This window comes from Scardinius erythrophthalmus, assembly GCF_964197995.2.
Source record: "Scardinius erythrophthalmus genome assembly, chromosome: 10".
Taxonomy (NCBI): Eukaryota; Metazoa; Chordata; class Actinopteri; order Cypriniformes; family Leuciscidae; genus Scardinius; species Scardinius erythrophthalmus.
Genome location: NC_138230.1, coordinates 8,943,974 through 8,966,682, shown reverse-complemented (window position 1 = coordinate 8,966,682; position 22,709 = coordinate 8,943,974). Strand labels below are relative to the sequence as shown.

General features: G+C 38.9%; 1 protein-coding gene across 5 annotated transcripts; it reads left to right on the top strand.

The window, feature by feature from the left end:
- The first annotated feature begins 469 nt into the window (after positions 1-469).
- Positions 470-21,266, top strand: recql4 (RecQ helicase-like 4). 5 transcript variants are annotated; one of them, XM_081376744.1, is made up of 31 exons: positions 470-581; positions 1,267-1,363; positions 5,270-5,337; positions 5,423-5,485; positions 5,588-5,718; positions 6,056-6,107; positions 6,248-6,618; positions 6,799-6,912; positions 7,124-7,157; positions 7,253-7,353; positions 7,465-7,611; positions 8,417-9,456; positions 9,533-9,632; positions 10,254-10,410; positions 10,500-10,616; positions 10,902-11,054; positions 11,154-11,246; positions 12,397-12,533; positions 13,140-13,223; positions 13,441-13,629; positions 13,704-13,886; positions 15,868-16,066; positions 16,152-16,429; positions 17,738-17,875; positions 17,954-18,215; positions 18,475-18,604; positions 18,676-18,836; positions 19,598-19,784; positions 20,233-20,398; positions 20,501-20,609; positions 20,993-21,266. In XM_081376744.1, exons 8-31 carry the CDS (start codon positions 6,829-6,831, stop codon positions 21,112-21,114), a joined length of 4,371 nt encoding a protein of 1,456 aa, XP_081232870.1. In that variant the 5' UTR covers positions 470-581; positions 1,267-1,363; positions 5,270-5,337; positions 5,423-5,485; positions 5,588-5,718; positions 6,056-6,107; positions 6,248-6,618; positions 6,799-6,828; the 3' UTR covers positions 21,115-21,266. The 5 variants fall into 5 exon arrangements, with proteins under 5 accessions (XP_081232870.1, XP_081232871.1, XP_081232873.1 ...); XM_081376745.1 differs by having other exon boundaries at positions 5,588-5,750; XM_081376747.1 differs by lacking the exon at positions 5,270-5,337.
- The last annotated feature ends 1,443 nt before the right edge of the window (positions 21,267-22,709 follow it).

The window sequence follows — 22,709 nt, the reverse complement described above, 5'->3', positions numbered from 1 at the left end:
TGATTGGGAAATTCATCTCCTATAAATCTGTAAGTTTATGTAAACTAATATATAATAGTATATAATGTAGTAGAGTAACAGATAGATAGATAGATAGATAGATAGATAGATAGATAGATAGATAGATAGATAGATAGATAGATAGATAGATAGATAGATAGATAGATAGATAGATAGATAGATAGATAGATAGATAGAATGACAATATATATTTATATATATACTCTCGCAATTACTCATATCTGAACTAGACTGATGTCATCAGTTCCATATAATATCTTAGCAGGTCCATGACTGTGATACACAGCTGTCATTGATATATATATATATATATATAGGCTATCATATGTCCATCAAAGGTCTTCACAGTGTCTCGTCCCTGATACACACACACACACACACACATACTATAACACATATAAATACACCCGCACACATTGGAGAATTCACAGTATGTTCTCCGCTTACCGCCGGGGACAGAGTCTGTCTGCAGGAGCAGGACATCAGTGACGCTTTCCCTTCCCCGTCTCTGTCTGGCACACACACAGAAAATGGACTCAAACTCTTTATGCTTTGGTAAGGTCCACGTCATGAATCTAATCTGGGGAGTGATTCGAAAATGTTTGCATGGGTGTAAACTGGTGACTAATGTTTATAGTGCAGTTTATCAAGCTGAAGAATTGTTAGTTTAAGAGATGTTTGAGCTTTCAAAATGTGTCATGATGTTTTCAGAATTTGATGCAGTTTGATTAGTTCAATAGTTTGATTTCAGTTCAGAGGTGTAAAACTATTCTATGCTACAATCTTACTCAATTAAAAGTTTGTTAAGTGAAAGTAAGTGAATACAAATAAATAGGATGAATTCAGGTTGATTGGGACACTTCCCCCCCCCCAAGTCATCTTAATGGCAAAAAGTGTCTTAATCACCACTCAATTAATAAATGAATATCAAGCGACTTTCATTAAAGTATTGAATAAATATTTATATTTTTCACTTCTTCTTTACTAAAAGAAATATAATCTATAGAATCAGAGAATTACTCATTAAAATAAATTTTATGCTCAACCTTTTCAATCAGTTTACTTGTGTAGGCCTACTGTGTGGTATGGTTTGGTACTATGGTACTGAAATTCATGAACCATGAGGTTTTTTTTATCATGTAAGGAATTTCCCCTGATTCAACTATGTTTACATGCAAAAATTGTATTCATCAATTCATCAATTAATCCGAATCTTCTGTGTGTTGTCTGCCGCCTGCAGGTAAGTGTGCAAAGTGCACAGGAGGCATTTATGGTGCTGGTCAGGCCTGCCAAGCCATGGGACAAGTGTACCACGACAGCTGCTTCTCCTGCTGTGTCTGCGGTGAGACTCACAGCTCATGTGACAGTTCAGATGCATAGAAATATTACACAGGGAAGATGACATGAGTATACAGACACAAAAACATATAAATTCAAAATACATTTTTAATGTCATATAGTGTTCACAGAGCCCCTAAACAGAGTCACTAAAGGAACATGGTAATGATAAATAAAGAGAATTGAGGAAAGAAAATATTTTTAAGAGAAAACGCAAATGTTTCTCATGAGAAAGCAATACTTTTACGAGAGAGCAAAACATTTATGGGTGAATGCAGTACGAGAGAATGCAAAGTTTCCCTGGGGACAACAATACTTTTACAAGTCAGTTTTGTAAATACTAGAACCTCCTTGTGTAAGAAACACGGGGGGAACAGAATCCGACGGCAAACAATCCAGCTGTCAGAATCCGTTCCCGCACACATATGATGAGAGATGTTGATGTAGTCACTGTAATCACTGTAATCTTTTATCATGATAGGACAGAACACAGACTGGAAGCGAAGTGGGAGAGAGAAATAAAGAGAGAGTGATGGGATCAGAAAAAAGGACACAAGCTGGGACTTGAACTCAAGTCTCCCAAAGTGCAACACCTTTATTTGTCAGTGTACTAACCACTAGGCTATTAGCACCTGCTAGCCACAATCAGTTTTGTAAATACTAGAACAGTGTTGTGTAAACACAGGGGGAACAGAATCCAACGGCAAACAATCCATCTGTCGGAATCCGTTCTCCCACCCATATGATGAGAGATGTTGATGTGGTGACGTTAAAAGATGCTGATTCTATACCGTGTGTGATTGGAGCTTAACCAGCATCTGTTTAAAGATTTATGATTTGGTGTTTTTGCCTTTTATCATGATAGGACAGTACTTAGATTGAAAGCGAAGTGTGAGAGAGAAAGAAAGAGAGAGAGAGAGAGAGAGAGAGAGAGAGAGAGAGAGAGAGAGAGAAAGGGGAACAGGATCTGGAAAAGGCCACGAGCTGGGACTCTGGTCTCCCAAAGCGCAATGTCTTTAAATGTCAGTGTGCTACCCACTAGGCTATTAGCGCCAGCTAGCCTGAGGCAGTTTTGTTAAGTCAATTGATCACTTTTTACAGTGTGGGAGAGAAAGAGAGAGAGATAGAGAGATAGAGAGAGGAGGGGGGACGGGATCAGGAAAAGGCCATGAGCGGGGACTCAAACTTGGGTCACCTGAAGCGCAGCGGCATTATGTATCAGTGCGCTGTGCATGAGAATTTCAGCGCCAGAAATTAGAGAGAGCACAACATTACGAGAGAGAGGGCAAAGTATTTCAGGGGAACACAATACTTTTATGTGAGAATGCAAAGTTTCTCGGGCAAACGCAACAATACTTTTATGAGAGAGCGTAAAGTTTCTCAGGGAGCGCAATACTTTTACGAGAGAGCGTAAAGTTTCTCAGGTGAATGCAATACTTTTTACGAGAGAGCGTAAAGTTATTCGGGGAACGCAATACTTTTACGAGAGAGCGTAAAGTTACTCGGGGAACGCAATACTTTTACGAGAGAGCGTAAAGTTACTCGAGGGACTGCAATACTTTTTACGAGAGAGCGTAAAGTTACTTGGGGAACGCAATACTTTTTACGAGAGAGTGTAAAGTTACTCGGGGAACGCAATACTTTTACAAGAGAGCGTAAAGTTACTCGGGGGACTGCAATACTTTTTACGTGAGAGCGTAAAGTTTCTTAGGGGAACGCAATACTTTTACGAGAGGGCGTAAAGTTTCTCAGGTAAACGCAATACTTTTATGAGAGAGTGTAAAGTTTCTCAGGTGAACGCAATACTTTTTACGAGAGAGCGTAAAGTTTCTCAGGTGAACGCAATACTTATACGGTAGAGCGTAAAGTTTCTCAGGTGAACGCAATACTTTTTATGAGAGAGCGTAACGTTTCTCAGGGGAACGCAATACTTTTTACGAGAGAGCGTAAAGTTTCTCAGGGGACTGCAATACTTTTTACGAGAGAGCGTATAGTTTCTCAGGGGACTGCAATACATTTTACGAGAGCATAAAGTTTCTCAGGGAGCGCAATACTTATACGAGAGAGCGTAAAGTTTCTCAGGGGACTGCAATACATTTTACGAGAGAGCGTAAAGTTTCTCAGGGAGCACAATACTTATACGAGAGAGAGTAAAGTTTCTCAGGGAGCGCAATACTTATACGAGAGAGCGTAAAGTTTCTCAGGGGAATGCAATACTTTTTACGAGAGAGCGTAAAGTTTCTCAGGGGACTGCAATACATTTTACGAGAGCATAAAGTTTCTCAGGGAGCGCAATACTTATACGAGAGAGCGTAAAGTTTCTCAGGGGACTGCAATACATTTTACGAGAGAGCGTAAAGTTTCTCAGGGAGCACAATACTTATACGAGAGAGAGTAAAGTTTCTCAGGGAGCGCAATACTTATACGAGAGAGCGTAAAGTTTCTCAGGTGAACGCAATACTTATACGAGAGAGCGTAAAGTTTCTCAGGTAAATGCAATACTTTTATGAGAGAGCGAAAAGTTTCTCAGGTAAACGCAATACTTTTATGAGCGAGCGTAAAGTTTCTCAGGTGAACGCAATCCTTTTTATGAGAGAGCGTAAAGTTTCTCAGGTAAACGCAATACTTATACGAGAGAGCGTAAAATTTCTCAGGGGAATGCAATACTTTTATGAGAGAGCGTAAAGTTTCTCAGGTGAACGCAATACTTTTTACGAGAGAGCGTAAAGTTTCTCAGGGAGTGCAGTACTTATACGATAGAGCGTAAAGTTTCTCAGGTGAACGCAATACTTTTACGATAGAGCGTAAAGTTTCTCAGGTGAATGCAATACTTTTTACGAGAGAGTGTAAAGTTTCTCAGGTGAATGCAATACTTTTATGAGAGAGCGTAAAGTTTCTCAGGGGAACGCAATACTTTTACTAGAGAGCGTAAAGTTACTCGGGGAACGCAATACTTTTACGAGAGAGCGTAAAGTTACTTGGGGGACTGCAATACTTTTTACAAGAGAGCGTAAAGTTTCTTAGGGGAACGCAATACTTTTTACGAGAGAGTGTAAAGTTTCTCAGGGGAACGCAATACTTTTACGAGAGAGTGTAAAATTTCTCTGGGGACTGCAATACTTTTATGAGAGAGTGTAAAGTTTCTCAGGGAGTGCAATACTTATACGATAGAGCGTAAAGTTTCTCAGGTGAACGCAATACTTTTACGATAGAGCGTAAAGTTTCTCAGGTGAATGCAATACTTTTTACGAGAGAGTGTAAAGTTTCTCAGGTGAATGCAATACTTTTATGAGAGAGCGTAAAGTTTCTCAGGGGAACGCAATACTTTTACTAGAGAGCGTAAAGTTACTCGGGGAACGCAATACTTTTACGAGAGAGCGTAAAGTTACTTGGGGGACTGCAATACTTTTTACAAGAGAGCGTAAAGTTTCTTAGGGGAACGCAATACTTTTTACGAGAGAGTGTAAAGTTTCTCAGGGGAACGCAATACTTTTACGAGAGAGTGTAAAATTTCTCTGGGGACTGCAATACTTTTATGAGAGAGTGTAAAGTTTCTCAGGTGAATGCAATACTTATACGATAGAGCGTAAATTTTCTCAGAACACAAAGTTTCTTGGGGGAATGCAATACTTTTACGTGCAAACAAACTTTTTTACCAGAATATGCAAAGTTTCTTGGGGGAACGCAATACTTTTATGAGAGAACGCAAAGTTTCTTGGGGGAACGCAAGATTTTTGTGAGCGAACGCAAAGATTCTCGGGGGAACACAAAACATTTGCGAGATAACGCAAAAGCATTGACTCATTATCTTTCCTCTAATTTTTTTTTCCCACCACCATGTGGTCTCTGTGCAAAGCTTTTAAGAGAGAACGCAATAAACTCAAGATCATGTGTGTTTTCTTTTCTCTAGGCCAGAAACTAAAAGGAAAGCAGTTTTATGACTTTTCAGGACAAGTGTTCTGTGAGGAGGATTATTTGGTCTGTGGTCTGGTCTTGTTTATTAATTATTTCTTGCACTCAATTTAGAGGGCAAGAGTGCTTTTAATGCTTCTTTCCTTTCTAGTATTCCAGTGTCAAGCACTTTGCAGAGGTTTGCACATCCTGTGGATATTTAATCACAGATATGGTCAGTCTGAAAGCCATTTTGAGTGTTTAATGAATCTAATGGATCATGTGGCAGGTGGAAACATTAAATAAAATGAACTAAGATTACCTCTGACCCCTTTAGGTTCTCCAGGCTTTGGGGAAGTCTTTCCATCCCGACTGTTTCCGCTGTGTCATCTGTAAAGAGACGCTGGAAGGACAGCCGTTCAGTGTCGACACACAAAACAAGATATATTGTGTGAAAGACTACCACAGGTGAAGAACATGCTGGCATATGGACACTTACAGTAAGACACTTCACAGACAATGAATATATAATCTAATTATCAAATAATGAAGGATCTCCAAATCATTATGTCAAAATCAAATTTCCCATATATTTATTAAATATTTTAGCCATTCATACCAAATGAGCCCCAATTATAAGATATGAACATTTCTTCATTAACTCATTCATGTATTATGTATTATGTATTGTGTGTGTGTGTGTGTGTGTGTGTGTGTGTGTGTGTGTGTGTGTGTGTGTGTGTGTGTGTGTGTGTGTGTGTGTGTGTGTGTACTTTGACATAATTTTATAATTTTTCTTGAACAGGTCTCTAGCCCAGACCTGTGCTGGATGTAAACAGTTAATCCTTCCCCCTGAGGTATTTTATTATGATTATTATTATTTTGTAAATATCTTTTTATTTTTATGTAGAAGTATTTTTATGGTCATAATATATTTGATCTCATACACCAGTGATCATGATTTGAAATATTGATTTGTGTTTGTTAATGTCCACAGGGTTCAAATGAGATTGTGCGAGTGATGTCCATGGGCAAAAGCTACCATGTGGCCTGTTATGAAGGAAAAAGTGACATTTAATAACTGTATAACCTATTTAATCCAGACTGAAGAAAGTTATAATTATTCAGTATTCTGTGTTTTCAGATTAAATATGTCTCTTTTTGACATTCATATATATATAAGAAAAACTGGACATCTGATTTTGTAATTGTCTTTAAATAAAATACATTTATGCACTGCCTATTGTGGTATGGTATCACTTTTTTGAGGACTTTTATTATGACATTGCCGGAAGAGGCGGAAGTCCTCTATTGTTTTTTTCAACACTGATTTGACGTTTGGCGCGTTCAGTGGAAAGTCGCAGTTTAGTGAGTGAGAATCAAGCATAAGCTCTCTTTTATATAATAAGATAAATATTGTCTTTTATATAAGATACATATTGTCTCTATAACTGACATAGTCTTTTTATAGCCGAGTCTGAAATACATGTTGATGTGTTCTATGAAGGAATTATAAACTCTTCTTACTTTTAGAGTTTGTATTTATAGGCTATTGGTTTTCACGGATAAAGTGACCAAATGGATCGATACAATGATGTAAAAATCCTCCTGAAGAAATGGGAACAATCTTTCTTCCAAACAAACAACAGAAAGCCCAATAAGGTATCGGGTAGTGTTATTGTATGTTATGCTATCAGTGGTTTCCTTGTCTTGTGTTTTATTTTGTTGTGCTATGTGCTCAGTCTTATGTTTTTTAATGTTATGTTGTTTTGTATTTTCTTGTGTTGTTTACTGATATATGTCATAGTTATTGTGGGTATATTCTGTCATTGACTGACAGACATAATGTACAAACATATCTTTTCTTTTGAAGGATGACATTGATAAAGCTCCAGAGGAGACGAGACGTAAGATTATTTTGTTGTCTTTTTTGTTCATGTTGAGCTTTCATACTTTGTTTTGTTTGTTTTAATTTTTGATTTGTGTGTTCTTGTGTTTGCAGAACTTTATAAAGAATATCGTTCTCTCAAAGAAGCAAAAGAAAGAAAGAGCTCAGAGGTGGAAGATCCAGCAAACCCCTCAGAGAGTCACTCATCCACAACTGTGAGAATCTACTTCATTTGAACATTCATCATCAGCCGTCTTTATAGTTTCTGAAGATAAGAACCGATCATATGTGTAGATCCAGTAAATGTTTGCGTTCACTGTTTTAAGGGATCTGGATGCTGGGGATCTCACCTCAACCGGAAGAATCTGCCGGCTGCTGTGCCGAAACTCTCATCCGATGATAAAGAGACGCTGAAAGCTTCAGCTCAGTACTTTGGCATGAAGTTGAAGAACAATCTTGGAGCTTTAACAAAGGTACATATGACTTACCATGAGCTGTGTAATACTACTTAAAAACTTACTATATCTTTATATATTTTTTTAGTCTTTTGTAAATGTGCAGTACCAGTATTTGTTCCAAACAGCTGTTGTTATCATGTACTTTCAAAAATTAAAATAAGTCATAAATAGTCAAATAATAAAATTTAAATAAATCAGTGGAAACAGATCTCTTTAATTTAAAAAATATATAATTAAAAAAAAGTTGTAAGTATGTAATAATTAAAAAGCTAATTAAAAAGTTAAAATATTTTTTTTACTAAATGTTTTTAGATGTTTTCGTAAAAAAAAAAAAAAAAAAAAAGTATATAGTAGTAGTTAATTTTTAATACGGCCTATTATATGGGTAAACATGTCCACTGATTATGACTGATTTTGACAATATTTTGTATATTGCGAAATTTTAGTATTTTTCTAAACATTTAATTTGAAAATGTTTAACTCATGCTGAACAAAATACAGTAAAAATGCCATTACAAATAATCAGTCTTAATAAGTGTAAACCGCTCTATAATTTAATTAAAAAGTGTATAATTTTATAAAAAAGCATTTTGTTATATAGTTAAACATATTCAGAAACATTTACTCTGATTAGGATGTTGTAATGGCATCTTTACTGTATTGTACTTCTTGCATTTCTCAACTTAATCTATATGACATTAATGGCTGTTTTGAACAAATAATGAATCTGACAGAAACAATTCGTAATAAATGTAATTTGGAGAAACAGACTGCAGAATATCTGTCCTCTTATTTTATTGTTGCATATGCTAAATTCTAGGAACGATCATTTTCTCTGAAAAAAGCTACAACCCCTCGCCGAACGCCAACCAAACCACTGCAGGACCCTCCAAACTCCAGCGCAGCACCGACAGACGTAGAGACTCACACACCGAAGTCAGCCAACACACAGCCAGACCCCAGCGCTCCTCCTGTACAGACGGCCAGCGCTGAGTTTGAGGACGAGCCATCGGATCCCTTCCCCTCCTTGACCCCCTCCAAATCCTGGTCTCCAGCTGTGGGATCCGCACACAAGAGCGTGGAAAGGCTCCAGTTCCTGAGGCAAACCATGACCAAGAGGATTTCTTCTGTGGACAGTGGCTGGCTTGCACGCTGCCAGGTCTTCGATGAGGTGGAGGAACCTCAGAAACCTGTTGCGGGGAATTCAGAGATAACGAAAAACGATTATAGTTGTTTACCACCCACTGTTAGAAGCGAAACCGTGTCAACTCAGGGTCAAACATCCCCAAAGACTTCATTAGAGAAGAGTAAATCTGCCTTGTCAGAGGACGAAGCACAGAAAGGTCCGGTAGTGTCTTCAGTAAGGGACAATGTGGTGCTGGATGCAGAATTGGGCTCCCCGGGGCCTCATGGTGAACGGGTATATCAAAAAGACACTGCAGCTCTCACTGGAGATGGTGAGACGTGTTTAGAGGAACCCAAATCTCCTGCAAAAACTAAGAAACGCAAATCCAGGGCCAAAAAAGATCAAGACTCAGGGGAAAAACCACAGGCCGAAGGTGGCAAAAAATCAAAAGGTCGAAAAAGACAGAGGGACAATGATGTGGATGAATCTGAGGAGCAGGAAGGCGGAGTGAAAAAGAGAAGGAGAACTAAGAAAGGAGAGGCAGCTGGGGAGGATCAGCCCAAAAAAGGAGGGAAGAGGAAGGGAAAAGTCGATGAGGAGGAGGATGATGCTTCCAGCTCAGAGGAAAAGAAAACCCAGAAGCGAGCGATTCCTCAGGAGAATCTGCTGGGAGAGGTGGATGAGGAGGAGGCCAGAGCCGCGGCGTACACGATGAGGAACACCGTTAGGGTCAAGTGGGTACCATAAACTTGCCAATAGTTGTCACATGTTTATGTTTTATGATTCATTATTATTCATATCTTGAACCAGGCCTACCAAAAACACAGATGGGAACTTTGTGAAAATCAATCTGAAGAAAAAGTCCCATGTCAAAGGGTTTGCTTTGAGAGGGGCCGCAATGAGGAAACAGGTCAGATCGAACATCTAAGATCTTCTTTAAATGAAGAGTTTAACCAAAAATTCCTATATGATTTACCCTCTACAGTGAAACACAAATACAGATTTATTTTTTAAATAAATTTGAGCTGCCGTTTTTGCACAGTCACAACATATATCTTCCATAGCTCTTTAAAAGAACAAAAAAGCACCATAAAAGTGGTCAGAATTACATTATAATCTTAAGATGTCATAAAATAGATTTAAGCGGGAAGTCTTTTCCCTCCATCATAGCTCTTAACTTTTGCCGAGTGGCATTGTTGATGTCAGATTTGATGCGTCTTAAGTTTCAGCCAATTTTTTGGCAAATCACTCTTTCTATCTTACTTTCTTTTTTTTAAATCATATTTTTTTTAATTTGTTAATTTGCTAATATAATGTTGTTTGGAACCTCTCAAACAGGGATATGATTTTTGTGTATTTATGCGGATTTTCCGTCCAATAGTATGACCTACATGAATTGAGTAAATCCGAAGGAAACTATTTAAATAATTTAAATGGTTAAAAAATTATATTATAATTGTATTAAATGCTGAAACTCTCTGTTTATAAAATGTTTTTTATTGTGTAGTTCACGTATGCTTTATGATTGCAGATGTACATGCAGAAGTTCCAGCTGAAGGGCGAACGGTTCGGCGGTGGGTTCGGGAGGGGGAGGGGCAGGGGCCGGTTCGGCGGCTTCAATCGTCAGGGCGACAGCTGTTACAAGTGTGGCGGGACCGGTCACTGGGCACGAGACTGTCAAGGAAGAGGTGAGACGAGGCTGCCCAGGTCACATGACCCTGCTCTCGTGAATATGTGATTATTTTAATGATATCATGTGCCTGGGTTTGTGTTGCAGCTCCTGTCGTGAGTTCTGCAGAACAGCAGGAAACCCCAGTAGAGGAGGAGGAGTTTGAGCTGCCCACGCTGGAGGAAGTTGCCCGGGCGACAGGAACTCTGCGCTCAGAGCCTATTGGTGGGTCTGCATGGGTCACATGTCAACATACTGGGACAGATGCCATACTTTCTGCAGTCAACTGTCACAAAACACCCTAGCATGATATATTGCAATATGACTTAAGGCAATAGTTCAGAGTGAAGCTCAGCACTGTTCGTGCTCATTGACTGTTCGTCTGGGGAAATTTACTGTATGATTTTTCCACATAGTAGTACATATCTAGTACCAAAGGAACTGGATGGCAATGTGCAAAAACATTTAGAACAACATCATGGCAACCAGTGTTTTGCTTTCTTGCCACAGTGGCTCCTCCTGTTGTGGGCGGGGACTCTTCTGAGAAGGCGGAGCAAGGGGAGGAGATTCTGCTCAACATCATGAGACCCGATTATGAACGGCCTGCCCCTCCTCCACCTATGGAGCCGCTCTACACACCAAAGGATGATGGGAAAGTTCAAGGTACTTGAATGGACTTTAAGAGCTTTAATGGTCAGTAAGAGCTTTATTCTGTGCTAATGTCCCTATTTATTCTCTTTCTTCTCCTGTGGTTTTCCACAGATGTCCCTCCAGAGGTGTACGAAGCGCTCCGAGACTTTGGTTACAAGTCCTTCAGGCCTGGCCAGGAGACGGCCATCATGAGAATCCTGTCAGGTGGGAGGAAGTTATTAGAAGCTCGAGGCATTACTGCATTTCTTTATTTCCTTTTTTGGCTTGTGACTGAGTGTCATGTTGGAAAAAAAACCCACAAGTCTGCATTTTCCATGTGTCTCTGTGTGAATGAGAAGCTCAGTTTGGTCTACTACACATTTTCAAGCACACATGAAGCTCGTGTTGTTTTCAGCGTCTGCTGTTACACTGTTTACACCTGGTATTAAGATCCGTTTTGGTCGATCGGATCACAAGTAGACAAGGGAGACACATTCCCGTTTATTCCTGGTGTTTTAATCCGTTTCTTTTGTCCACTTTCAACCACTTCTGTCCTGATTTCTTTGAGGGGAGGGTCTACGGGCGGGTAAATGTTTGTGTTTTTTCAGAAAAACATAATGCTTTATTTTTCTCCAATGGACAAAATAAGCTCACGTAATTTACATGTGAACGTGCGGAGAGACGCAGCTTTAGTCGGCCACAAGACCAGCCGAACGCAGTGATGAGTGTGTGTTAAAATCAGGAATGGTGGGAGAACATTGTGCTTGGTATGTTTTTCATCTTTATACCAAACTGGGGTCTCCAGCCGACAAAGTTTAAATCTGGTCTGGCTTGAGCTGTTCCCATAATGTTCATGCATTAGTTCAGTTGGCGGAGAGTAGACGGTCTTTTGTGGCTGTTCGACCACATGAGCGTTTACACTACGAACGCAATCCAGTTGAATGTGTTTTCAACTTCCTCTGGAAGCGGTCGAAAGTGGACAAGCTCAAAATGTTTTAGACCCCGTTTACACCTGTCTTTAGTGTCGTCCACTTGTGATCCGATCGACCAAAACTCATCTTAATACCAGGTGTGAACAGGGCTTATATGAGGACATGAACACATGAACCTCATCTCCAGAGAGTTAACTTCCCTGGCATTGTATATGTGACAGAGAAAGATTCCCAAAAACCTGATTTTCATTTCAAACCACATTTGAAAGGATTTTCTGCAAATTTTTGCCGTTGACGAGACTTTCAAAACTGTTAAAAGAGGTTTTTTTTTTTGCTGTTCAGACAACCAAAAAAACTAAATGAATTTGAGTCTGAAGTGAAGTGTGCACAAACGCTGTGTAAAGCCGGTGTTTTGATCTATTGGCGGTTTTGTTTTGGTCTAGGTCTGTCCACACTGGTAGTTCTGTCCACTGGAATGGGAAAGTCTCTGTGCTACCAGCTTCCGGCGTACCTGTACGCCCAGAGGTCAAAGTGCATCACGCTGGTGGTGTCTCCTCTGGTGTCTCTGATGGACGATCAGGTACATCTGACTCTGCAGTGGGAATTGAATTCTTATTAATTTAATAAGCAAATGAAATGAGGCACAGTATTGCTGTTTTAATCATTATTTAATTATTATATATTGTGTTGATGAAAATTATTATTATTATTTTTTTTTAAACTGTTTATTTTCACATTTTTTTCTTCTTACCATTTAAAAAAAAAAAAAAAAAAAAAAAAAACTTTTACATTATCTACTTTTAGTTAGTTAGCAGTGTCCATTTTATACTTCATGTATACACAGGTAGGTATCACACATATATACACATTCTCTACACAGGTTTTATACAGAGCGCAGACCATATTTAAATACTTATTTTCGAGGAGTGAAAAGGGGGGAATCCAATAAATGTATACTTCTTGTTTTCAATCCATATTAATACATATTATTGCTTGCCATTCACGTCCAAAATAGTCTTTAAGTGGAGACCAGTCATTTACAAAAGTATCCAGAGTTCCATCCAGTACATTATGCTGTCTTGCATTATGATGAAAATCATTAAGAGCATTTAGATTAAAATATCTCGTGGAAGGTTAGAGCAGCTGTTTAAAGTGTTTTTGTTTCATTTTTACATTGTTTGTGAAGCTTTCTGGACTCCCGTCGAAGCTGAAAGCCGCCTGCATCCACTCCAACATGTCTAAGAAACAGAGAGAGACTGCCATTGAGAAGGTACAAGACTATGAAGTACTCTTTAAATGATATGTAGCATGTCTTTTAATACAGTAATAAACAATATAGCGATAAACCACTTTAAGTTTTCGTTTAGTTAACGATAACAACTCCTAACCTGACGAGCAACAGCGTCACACATCAAAACATTTCGATTTTCACGTCTTGATGCATCTTTCTTGACACATCGTTGATGTGTGTTATTGTGTGTGTGTAGGTGAAGGCCGGTGAGGTGCATGTCCTGCTGTTGTCTCCTGAAGCGCTGGTTGGGGGAGGTCACTCAGGGTCAGGGTGTCTCCCTCCCGCAGACCAGCTTCCCCCGGTGGCCTTCGCCTGTATCGACGAGGCTCACTGCGTGTCTGAATGGTCGCACAACTTCCGACCCTGTTACCTGAGACTGTGCAAGGCGAGTCTCTCAAATGCATTGGAGTTTTTCTGCATTCCATCAGTGCAAAATCAATGTGAGTTTGTGTTGCGTAGGTGCTCAGGGATCGGTTGGGCGTGCGTTGTCTGTTGGGTCTCACCGCCACGGCCACTCTGTCCACGGCGCTGGACATCGCCCGACACCTGGACATCAGCGACCAGGACGGCATCGCTGTGCGCTCTGCCGCTGTCCCTCACAACCTCCAGCTGTCCGTGTCCATGGACAGAGACAAAGATCAGGTGCGTTTTTATGTTAGCAGCCGCACCGCAGAGCAAGTCAGATGCAACTAGCTGAAAACAGCCATTATTAGGATCATAGATTATGTGGATGACTGGTTACAGTTCTTTTGGTGGCATATTTCACCTATCATGGTCATACAGTTGTAGATATTTGAGTATTGTTTAGTGGCATTTTGTCTTCACAAGATACAGGACAATTAGGCATTACGGATCACATCTAAAAAACAGGGTGTCATGACAATTTTCACACTAATAGTTCAGATGGAAAAAAAGTTTGTCCAGAAAATTCTAAATGGAAGAGAAATGCTAAATATATATATAATTGTTTTAATTTTATTTTATTTACATATATAAACTATAATAAATCATTAATAAATATATATACTAAAATATCAGTGTTATTTTAGTATTATTTATATACTGTTATAGTACTTATTACAGTTTTTCTGAATCGCTAAAACACTAAACTCCATTCTCTGAACCAAATTCTCAATAGCCTAAACCAATTTGTCGAATAAATCACTATTTCTACAAAACCTTAAACAAGTTCAGGCAGTTAGACACTGTTTGCAGATCTCAGGCACTCTTTTAGCAAAACTCTGAACACATTTTCACTTATTAAAACACATTTCTCACTGTGATACATTTGTGTCGCTAAACACAAGAGGTAAAAGTTACACACAACTACAGCACTGTTGTTATCGTTTACACACAACGACTCAAAATTGTTCTCACTTATTTCTAATGATGTGACCAAACCAACTGTATAATATGAGCCAGTTCAGAGTGTACAGGTGACACAGGTGCCCTGATGATATGAACAATATATGGAAACAATCTGAGAGGGAGAGGAGAAATAGTATGTGTAAGAGGAGGAAGAGGACAAGCAAGCAAGGTGTGGACAGTGTTGTTAAAGTGCTGAATGTGTCAGACTTGAAGGTTTTTTTCTTTGTCTGGCAAGAGATAACATTGTCTGTGATGTGGACAAAGTCCTCAGGCCAGAGCCAGCAGGAAGACATTATGGTATCAATCTCTCATTGACCTTGATTTTGCAGTTGCACAATATACAGTATGTGAGTGTACCATAACATGCTTTTCATTTATAGTTTTATTTGACCTTTTTGGCTTTTGCAGTTGGTCTGCAGTATTTTCACACTATGCAAGTGCTGAATAGACAGACATCCAATAGGCCCAATATTCAATATTCTGTACAATACTATACTTGCAATGCATACTTGTTTGATTTTGAGTACAGGTGAAATGGTTTTGAAGCAATTGTTTGTCTTTGCCAGAAGATTCAATGGTTTTGTGAGTTTAGTTTGAAAATTTGGATTTGTGTTTAATGTTTTGAGAAAATGGGTGAAGGTTTCAAGAAATGTGTATTAGCAATTCAGAAAAACTGTAATATTTAGAATTTTATTTTGGTTTTATTAAGTTGTACATTTTATTTTGTGCTTATGTATTATATATATATATATATATATATATATATATATATACATATACATATACATATATATAAAAATTAAGGTTCAGTTTGTTTTTGTTTGATTTTTAGTTTTGAATTTTAGTACTTTGACTTAAACATATTGTATTTGAGTTAGTTTCCAAAGCAACAATTTTAATTGTAATTTAATTTATTTTGTAATTAATTTTAATTAAAGTCTTTTTTTTTTTAGCTTTATTTTAATTATTAAAAAACATTTTAAATGGTTTTCAAGTGTTTAGTTAACAATGACAACACTGATTTTTATTTTATTTTTATATCTGCACCAAAACAGATCTGGTCCTGAATTGATATTTATTCTTTGAATTCCACAAAATTGAATTCAACAAAAAATCTCTATAAAAATGGATCATCGTGATATAATATTTTGAGCTTGGTTTGAGATGTTTCAGAATGATGCATTGTTAAAAAAAAATATTTTTTCATGCAGTAAATTCAGAGCTCTTACAAATGTCTCAATGTTTTCTCCAACAGGCTCTAGTGTGTTTGCTGAAGGGTGAACGCTTTGGCGCTCTAGAGTCGGTGATCGTGTACTGCACCAGGCGAGAGGAGACGTCCCGTATCGCTGCACTGCTGCGCACCTGCCTGCAGGGGGTGATGTTGAGAGAGTCGTCCAAACCAGCGCCAAACAATGAGGACGACAACCCTGTGGGGAAGAAGAAGAAAGCTCTGGGTATGATACATCACTGTCCTGCATAACACTCCAGCTTATTTGCTTTATTTTGAGGTGTTAATGCCATTTCTCCCTCTCAACTCAGCCAGGAAGAAGATCCGTAAGCCGCTGAAGTGGATCGCGGAGGCGTACCACGCTGGGATGTCTGCGTCGGAGAGGCGGCGAGTGCAGAATAACTTCATGTGCGGGGAGCTGCGTGTGGTGGTGGCCACCGTGGCCTTCGGGATGGGCTTGGACAAATCGGACGTGCGTGGGATCGTCCACTACAACATGCCCAAGAGCTTCGAGAGCTACGTGCAGGAGATTGGCCGAGCGGGACGTGACGGACACCCGGCGCACTGCCACCTGTTTCTAGACCCAGAGGTCTGTGCATGTGTGGTACTTTCAGTCATGATTTCAGAGTAGTAGCAAGATTTTAATGTTACTTACATGCTAATATAGTAAGACACTGGTGTAAAAGAGGAATTATCAGCAGACCTCAGAAATTGCACAATAGCTGCTTTGGATCTAAAACCTATAATACATTTCTGTATTAATAACAAATAGCAAACAGAGTTGGATCTACACACCATGAACAAACTCCATAAAATCAGTCCTAATGTTGGGAAAAGAAGTTTCTATCATTTTTCAAATTAATGGGAACAGATGATTTATACCCGATGCCAAACAGGCCATTTCAGGATATCAGGAGAAGATCCACCAACATGTTCTCTGTGTCAAAATCCTTGATCCCTGAAGCATGTTTAATTAGACTGTGCTGGATTAGTCATTTTAGTTCCTTAAACCCATTTTATTTCAGGTTTAAGGAACATAAACAACTTAAAGAGCTCTGACCTGTACCACCTGACTGCTGCAGATTCATTTCAGCGTTGATAGTTTTGACATAGAAACGCATAAATCCTAGTGTGAGGACGTGATCATCTCAGGACCGAATGCAATGATTGGACTAACATTTTTGGTCCTGAGACTTCCACAAAAGATACTGTACATGCTATCAGTATGTGAAGAGTTTCAACCAGCATAACAAAAAGTGTTTATAAAACAAATTGCCTTTAAAGGAACACGCCGACTTTTTGGGACTTTAGCTTATTCACTGTAAGTGACATAAGTGACAAAATGATGCCAACATTTTCCTATTTACGTTGTGATTTGTATAGTCACAACGTGTACAAATAACAAGGTCACATGAGACACAGCCATCTTCTAACCTTATACATACTGGGAACTATATTCTCAGAAGGCGAAGAACTGCTACTTCTGCAGAGTGATTACACGCTGTGACTGTATAAATCACAACATGTAAATAGTTAAATGTTGGCGTTATTTTGTCACTTATTGGGAGCTGTATGCTAGCTGGAGCCGTTTACCTCCAGTCTTTGTGCTAAGCTAGGCTAGCGGTGAGTGCATCAGACAGAGTTACGGCACACACGGAGATGAAAAGGGTATGTATGAACTTATCAAACTCTGGGGGATACGGTGAATAAGATAAAGTCCCAAAAAGTTGGCGTGTTCCTTTAAATTTACATTTTATCATGTGATGTTTATATTTTACTTCAGCTTTATTTCAGTTAGCAAAATCAATTTATAATAGTTTACATTTTTAATTTTAGTGTACAATAACAACACTGCAATAACTGCATTCTATTTTATTATTATTCTATTTGTGTTCAGGGTGCAGATTTGCACGAGCTGCGCAGGCACATCTACGCTGACACAGTGGATTATTATACCGTGAAGAAACTGGTACAGAAGGTTTTTCCTCCGTGCAAATGCCGACAGATTCAGCAGAAGCAGCGAGATTTGGAACAGGTGAAGCTTGAGTAATTACAAATATATATGTGTATGTGTGTGTGAGTTGTGTTGAGGTCTGACTGTCCCTCCCTGTAGGCTGCAGAAGTATCTGACAGTGAGTTGCTGGAGATGGAGTATTGTGCGGACACTGAATCACACCAGCAGAGGAGCGAGACAGTGACTCCCACAGAACAACACACACACACTCCACATGAGCACGACAGACCAACGCAGACAGCCGAGGAGAGCGACGGCGGGCTGAAACTGAGTGACGAGTGTTTACAGCGGCCGTGTCACACACACGAGAGAGCCATTCCCATGCAGGAGACCGTGGAGGCCCTCGACATCACGGAAGAGAGTGAGAAGACTTACAAAAACATGAGATTAAAATATGTATCCACCTCACAAGTTAATGCAATATATTTTATTCTGATCTTGCCAAAAATTGCATAAAAATACACTAGTAGCTTTTATGAATGGAAAGTTCAAAAGAACAGCATTTATTTGAAATAAGTGAATAAATTGTGATTTTTGTGTTAACTATTCCAAATGAAATATGGCGTCGTCTTCAGTTAAGATCTGTATGGCTCATCATTGGTGTGTACGTGTGTGTTCAGGTCTGGAGACTCTGTTGTGTTACCTGGAGCTTCATCCTCAGCAGTGGGTGGAGCTTCTCCACCCGACTCTCTCCGTCTGCAAGCTGCAGTGTTACGGCGGTCCTCAACAACTGCGCAAGATCACCAGACTGTACGTCACACTCACAGCATGGTGTATAAGAGCTCTTCAGGGGTGTGTGTGGTAACTCTGCATGTGCTCAGGTGTCCTCCGGTCGCTGTGACGCTGGCGAGGAAACGCATGGCGGGGGAGCGTGTGGAGTCATGTGACGCTCTGGAGTTTGACGTGGTGGAGCTGGCGGACACTATGGGCTGGCAGCTTCCTCTGGTGAAGAGAGGTCTGAGACAGCTGCAGTGGGGCTCAGGTGAGAGAGGAACACACTCATGAACAAACAGATAACTTTATATGACCTCTATGATAAAAATCTATTTACCTTCCCTTAATTGTCATGAAAAAGAGTTTATGGCAGTAATAAAGAGTTGATTAGAAGATTAATAAACAAATAATAAATATTTAAACATGTGGGCTGGAAACAAACCTCTGTTATCTTTTATTATGTTGTATTCTGTTTGGTTTGGTTCTATTCTAATGTGTTGTGTGCTTTTCTGTTCTATTTTATATATTTATATATACTTTCTATTATGTTATGACTTTTTTATTATTCTGTTCTGTTCTATTATTCTGCACTACTATGTTGTTCTATTCTATTATGTTGTATTCCTTTGTGTTCTATTTTATTGTTGTATTCTTTTATATTGTTTTATTCTATTCTACTATTCTATTGTTGTGTGCTTGCTTTTCTGTTCCATATTATTTTACTCTGTTATACTCTGTTCTGTTCTATTATGTTACCCTTTTCTGTTCAATTTTATTTTGCTCTATTCTGTTCTATTTTGTTTTATTCTATTCTATTATTATGCTATTCTATTAGAGTGATTCTATTTTTGAATCACTCTAAAGGCACGATTCTGTCTTTCTGTTCTGTTTTATTCTATTTGACTCCATTCTATTCTGTTTTGTTCTGTTCTATTTTCTGATGTTTTGTTCTGTTCTATTTTCTGATGTTGTGTTCCGTTCTGTCATGTTGTGTATGTTCTGATGTCCAGTGTGCTGTGATCTCCTCAGGCTCGTATGGCACAGGCAGGAGCGGTGTCCACGTGGAGTTCTCGGCGCTGTCCTTCTACTTCCGCTCGTATGGTGACCTGACGCCGGACGAGCTGGACGCGGTCGGAGCGTTTCTGCACGGGAGAGTGATGGCGCAGGAGAGGACGCAGCTGTACCAGCTCAAAACCTGCTTCAAAGCCTTCCGCAGGTCAGACCGTCACACACACACTCCACACCACTCATCTCATCACAAGTCGCTTTGGATAAAAACATCTGACAAATGAAAAAGTGATCATTTATCCAGCTGAATTATAGCAGTTTTAACGTGCCACATTTTTTAAGAAAAGCAGAAAAGCCTTCTTCCAAAAACATTTACCGACCCCAAACTTTTGAATGGTAATGTATTTTAAAAATCTTGTTGACTTTCACTGATAGAATATTTAGCATTCAAAAGTCATTGCAAGATTTGCATACTGAAATGTGATTGGTCTTTTACATGCACTGACATTTGACTTGAGGGAATGGAATCATCTTTAATATCTCTTCCTGTGTGTGTGTGTGTGTGTGTGTGTGTGTGTGTGTGTGTGTGTGTGTGTGTGTGTGTGTGTGTGTGTGTGTGTGTGTGTGTGTGTGTGTGTGTGTGTGTGTGTGTGTAGCGTTGCGTACCGTAACTGCAGTCAGTGCATGGATGATCTGGAGGAGAGCAGGAGTCACGATCTCAAAGAGCTGCTGCGCGATTACTTTGACAAGAGGAGAAACCTGGACTTGAGCAAACACTATCAGGAGGAAGAGGATGAGGAGGAAGAGCTCAACAAATGCAAGGTGTGACTCTTTCACGGTTTCATCTCGAGCAGATGTTTATGATGTGTCATATCTCTGATTGCTCACGTGTGAATGCTGATGTTGGCTGTGTTGTGTCCTCAGATGAGGGACTGGGAAGGGCAGATCTGTGCTGACATCAGAGGTTTCCTGTCCGGTCGCAGCGACGAGAAGTTCTCCGGTCGAGCCGTGGCCAGAGTTTTCCACGGCATCGGTGTGTTTTTCTTCTGATATTTTTCTCAACTGGGGGGGTGTGATGTGTATCGTCAATGATAATATCGTAATAGTTGTTTTAACGAAGTGAAAGCTAACATAATGGAGTATGTAGAAAACTAGAGCTGCATGATTAATCGTTAAACGATGAAATGTGAAAAAGTCTTTTTTTCTTGTTTTTCAGTGGCATTGCATACATAGGTTGTAATTTTTACATTTAAAGGTGCAAAAGTTCTGATATGATTTTTGTTGAATTTTTTACATCACAAAAACAAACGGGTGTGTAGACTTTTTATATCCAGATATATGTTGTCAATATCGCACACCTGTCATCATGGTTTTATTTGAGAGTAATTGAGCATGTCTCATTGTCTCCTCCTGCAGGAAGTCCGTGTTATCCAGCGCAGGTGTACGGACTCGACCGCAGATACTGGAGGAAATACATTCAGTTTGATTTCAATGAGATCATTCGTTTAGCCACTCTGGAGATCATTAGAACGAGGTGACAAGACGCCCTGATCACATGATCATCTGTGTCAAACTCAAACCACAATCTGAATTTATTTATTTGTGCTGTTTGTCATTATTTTTTAAATGTTCACATGTTGTGTTTGATGACTTTATACAAAATAAAGACTTTCTGGTGAGTCAGAGTGAGATCTGTTGTAGTTGCTCAGCGTTATTGTGCTGTTTTCTGTCCAGATTCATTCTAGTCACATGACACATTTATACTAAACATTCCCCAACAGGTCTCAGGTATTAATATTTGTAATCACTTGTATAATCTACATTCATCACAGACACATCTACATGTTTTTTTGTGGTCTCTCCTACAGTTAGCCTTTAATTACACTCATTACATATGAATATAAACAGACTCCGGAGTTATAATAAAAAGTGCGCTGCAATCTATTATTATTTTTAAATTGCTGCTTTTTTTCGCAGCAGTAAATCATTTAGAAAACAAATCAACACTTAATGAAAAATGTATATATACTGGCATCGATGGTTACATGAAGAACCTTTCTATTCCACAAAAGGTTCTTGACTTTATATAGCATTAGCAGGTTTAAAAAAAATGCTTATTACCGGTACATGGCTTGGTTGAATTCTAATGTAGAATGCGGTGTGTTATTTCTTGATAACAGACCGCTGAGTATAACCAGAGACAATTTATATAACACACCGTTGCCATGAAAAACAGAGCGTTGCTATGGACGCAGGATTCTAACCATAGAGAGCCTAGAGTTTCTATTTTCGAGGGTCGAAAACTACGGATTAGTGTGTGTGTGTGTAACTGTACGTTCACACCCAGGGCTCTGTAAATCTGGGGGCCCTAAGCAGGATAATTTTGGGGCCCTGCAAACCAGCAACTGTATACAATCTAACCCTTACACATTTCATCTGTACCTCTTTTAACATGATTGCCCACAATTATTTTACTGCTTATTAAAGTACACTCACTGAAACGGTAAAAGTAAAGATTACAGATTTGACAAATTTCTACATCTACTTTATTACTGTCTGAATGCTTTGTAAATTTTAAAACAGGACTAACTGTTTTTGTCCAGTAGGCGGCTTAAAACCTTTAGTATTAAAAAATCTTCAATGAAGTTGTTGCATATATACTACAGGTGTTGCTGGAGTCTCGATCTTTGAACTTCTTTTCTCTTTTCCACACTTTAAAAAGAGGGAGATGTTGGACCAGTAATTTATTTTCTTCCTTCTAAAGTGATTTAAACATATTCTTCTATATTGATGTATCAAGGAGATTAAAAATTATACAAAAGATTCTAGTTTGAGTTATTTATATTTTATATATTCCAACTACAAAAACACTACTTCAGCGAACAATCATTAGCCAAATGTGTATATAAAATGTTTAGTTATAAAATATATACATAAATCTAATAAAAACTCTAGGTAACACTTTTTACATTTTACAGTAAAAAAAATTGTTACACGTTACATGTAGTTCATACAAAAATAATTCTACAGTAAAAACTGCTTAAAATGTGGATTTCGTTGGAGTAGTGCCTCTACTATGATGGGATAATGTCCACTTTAACGCACCCTTCGAGGCTACCATGAAATAACACCG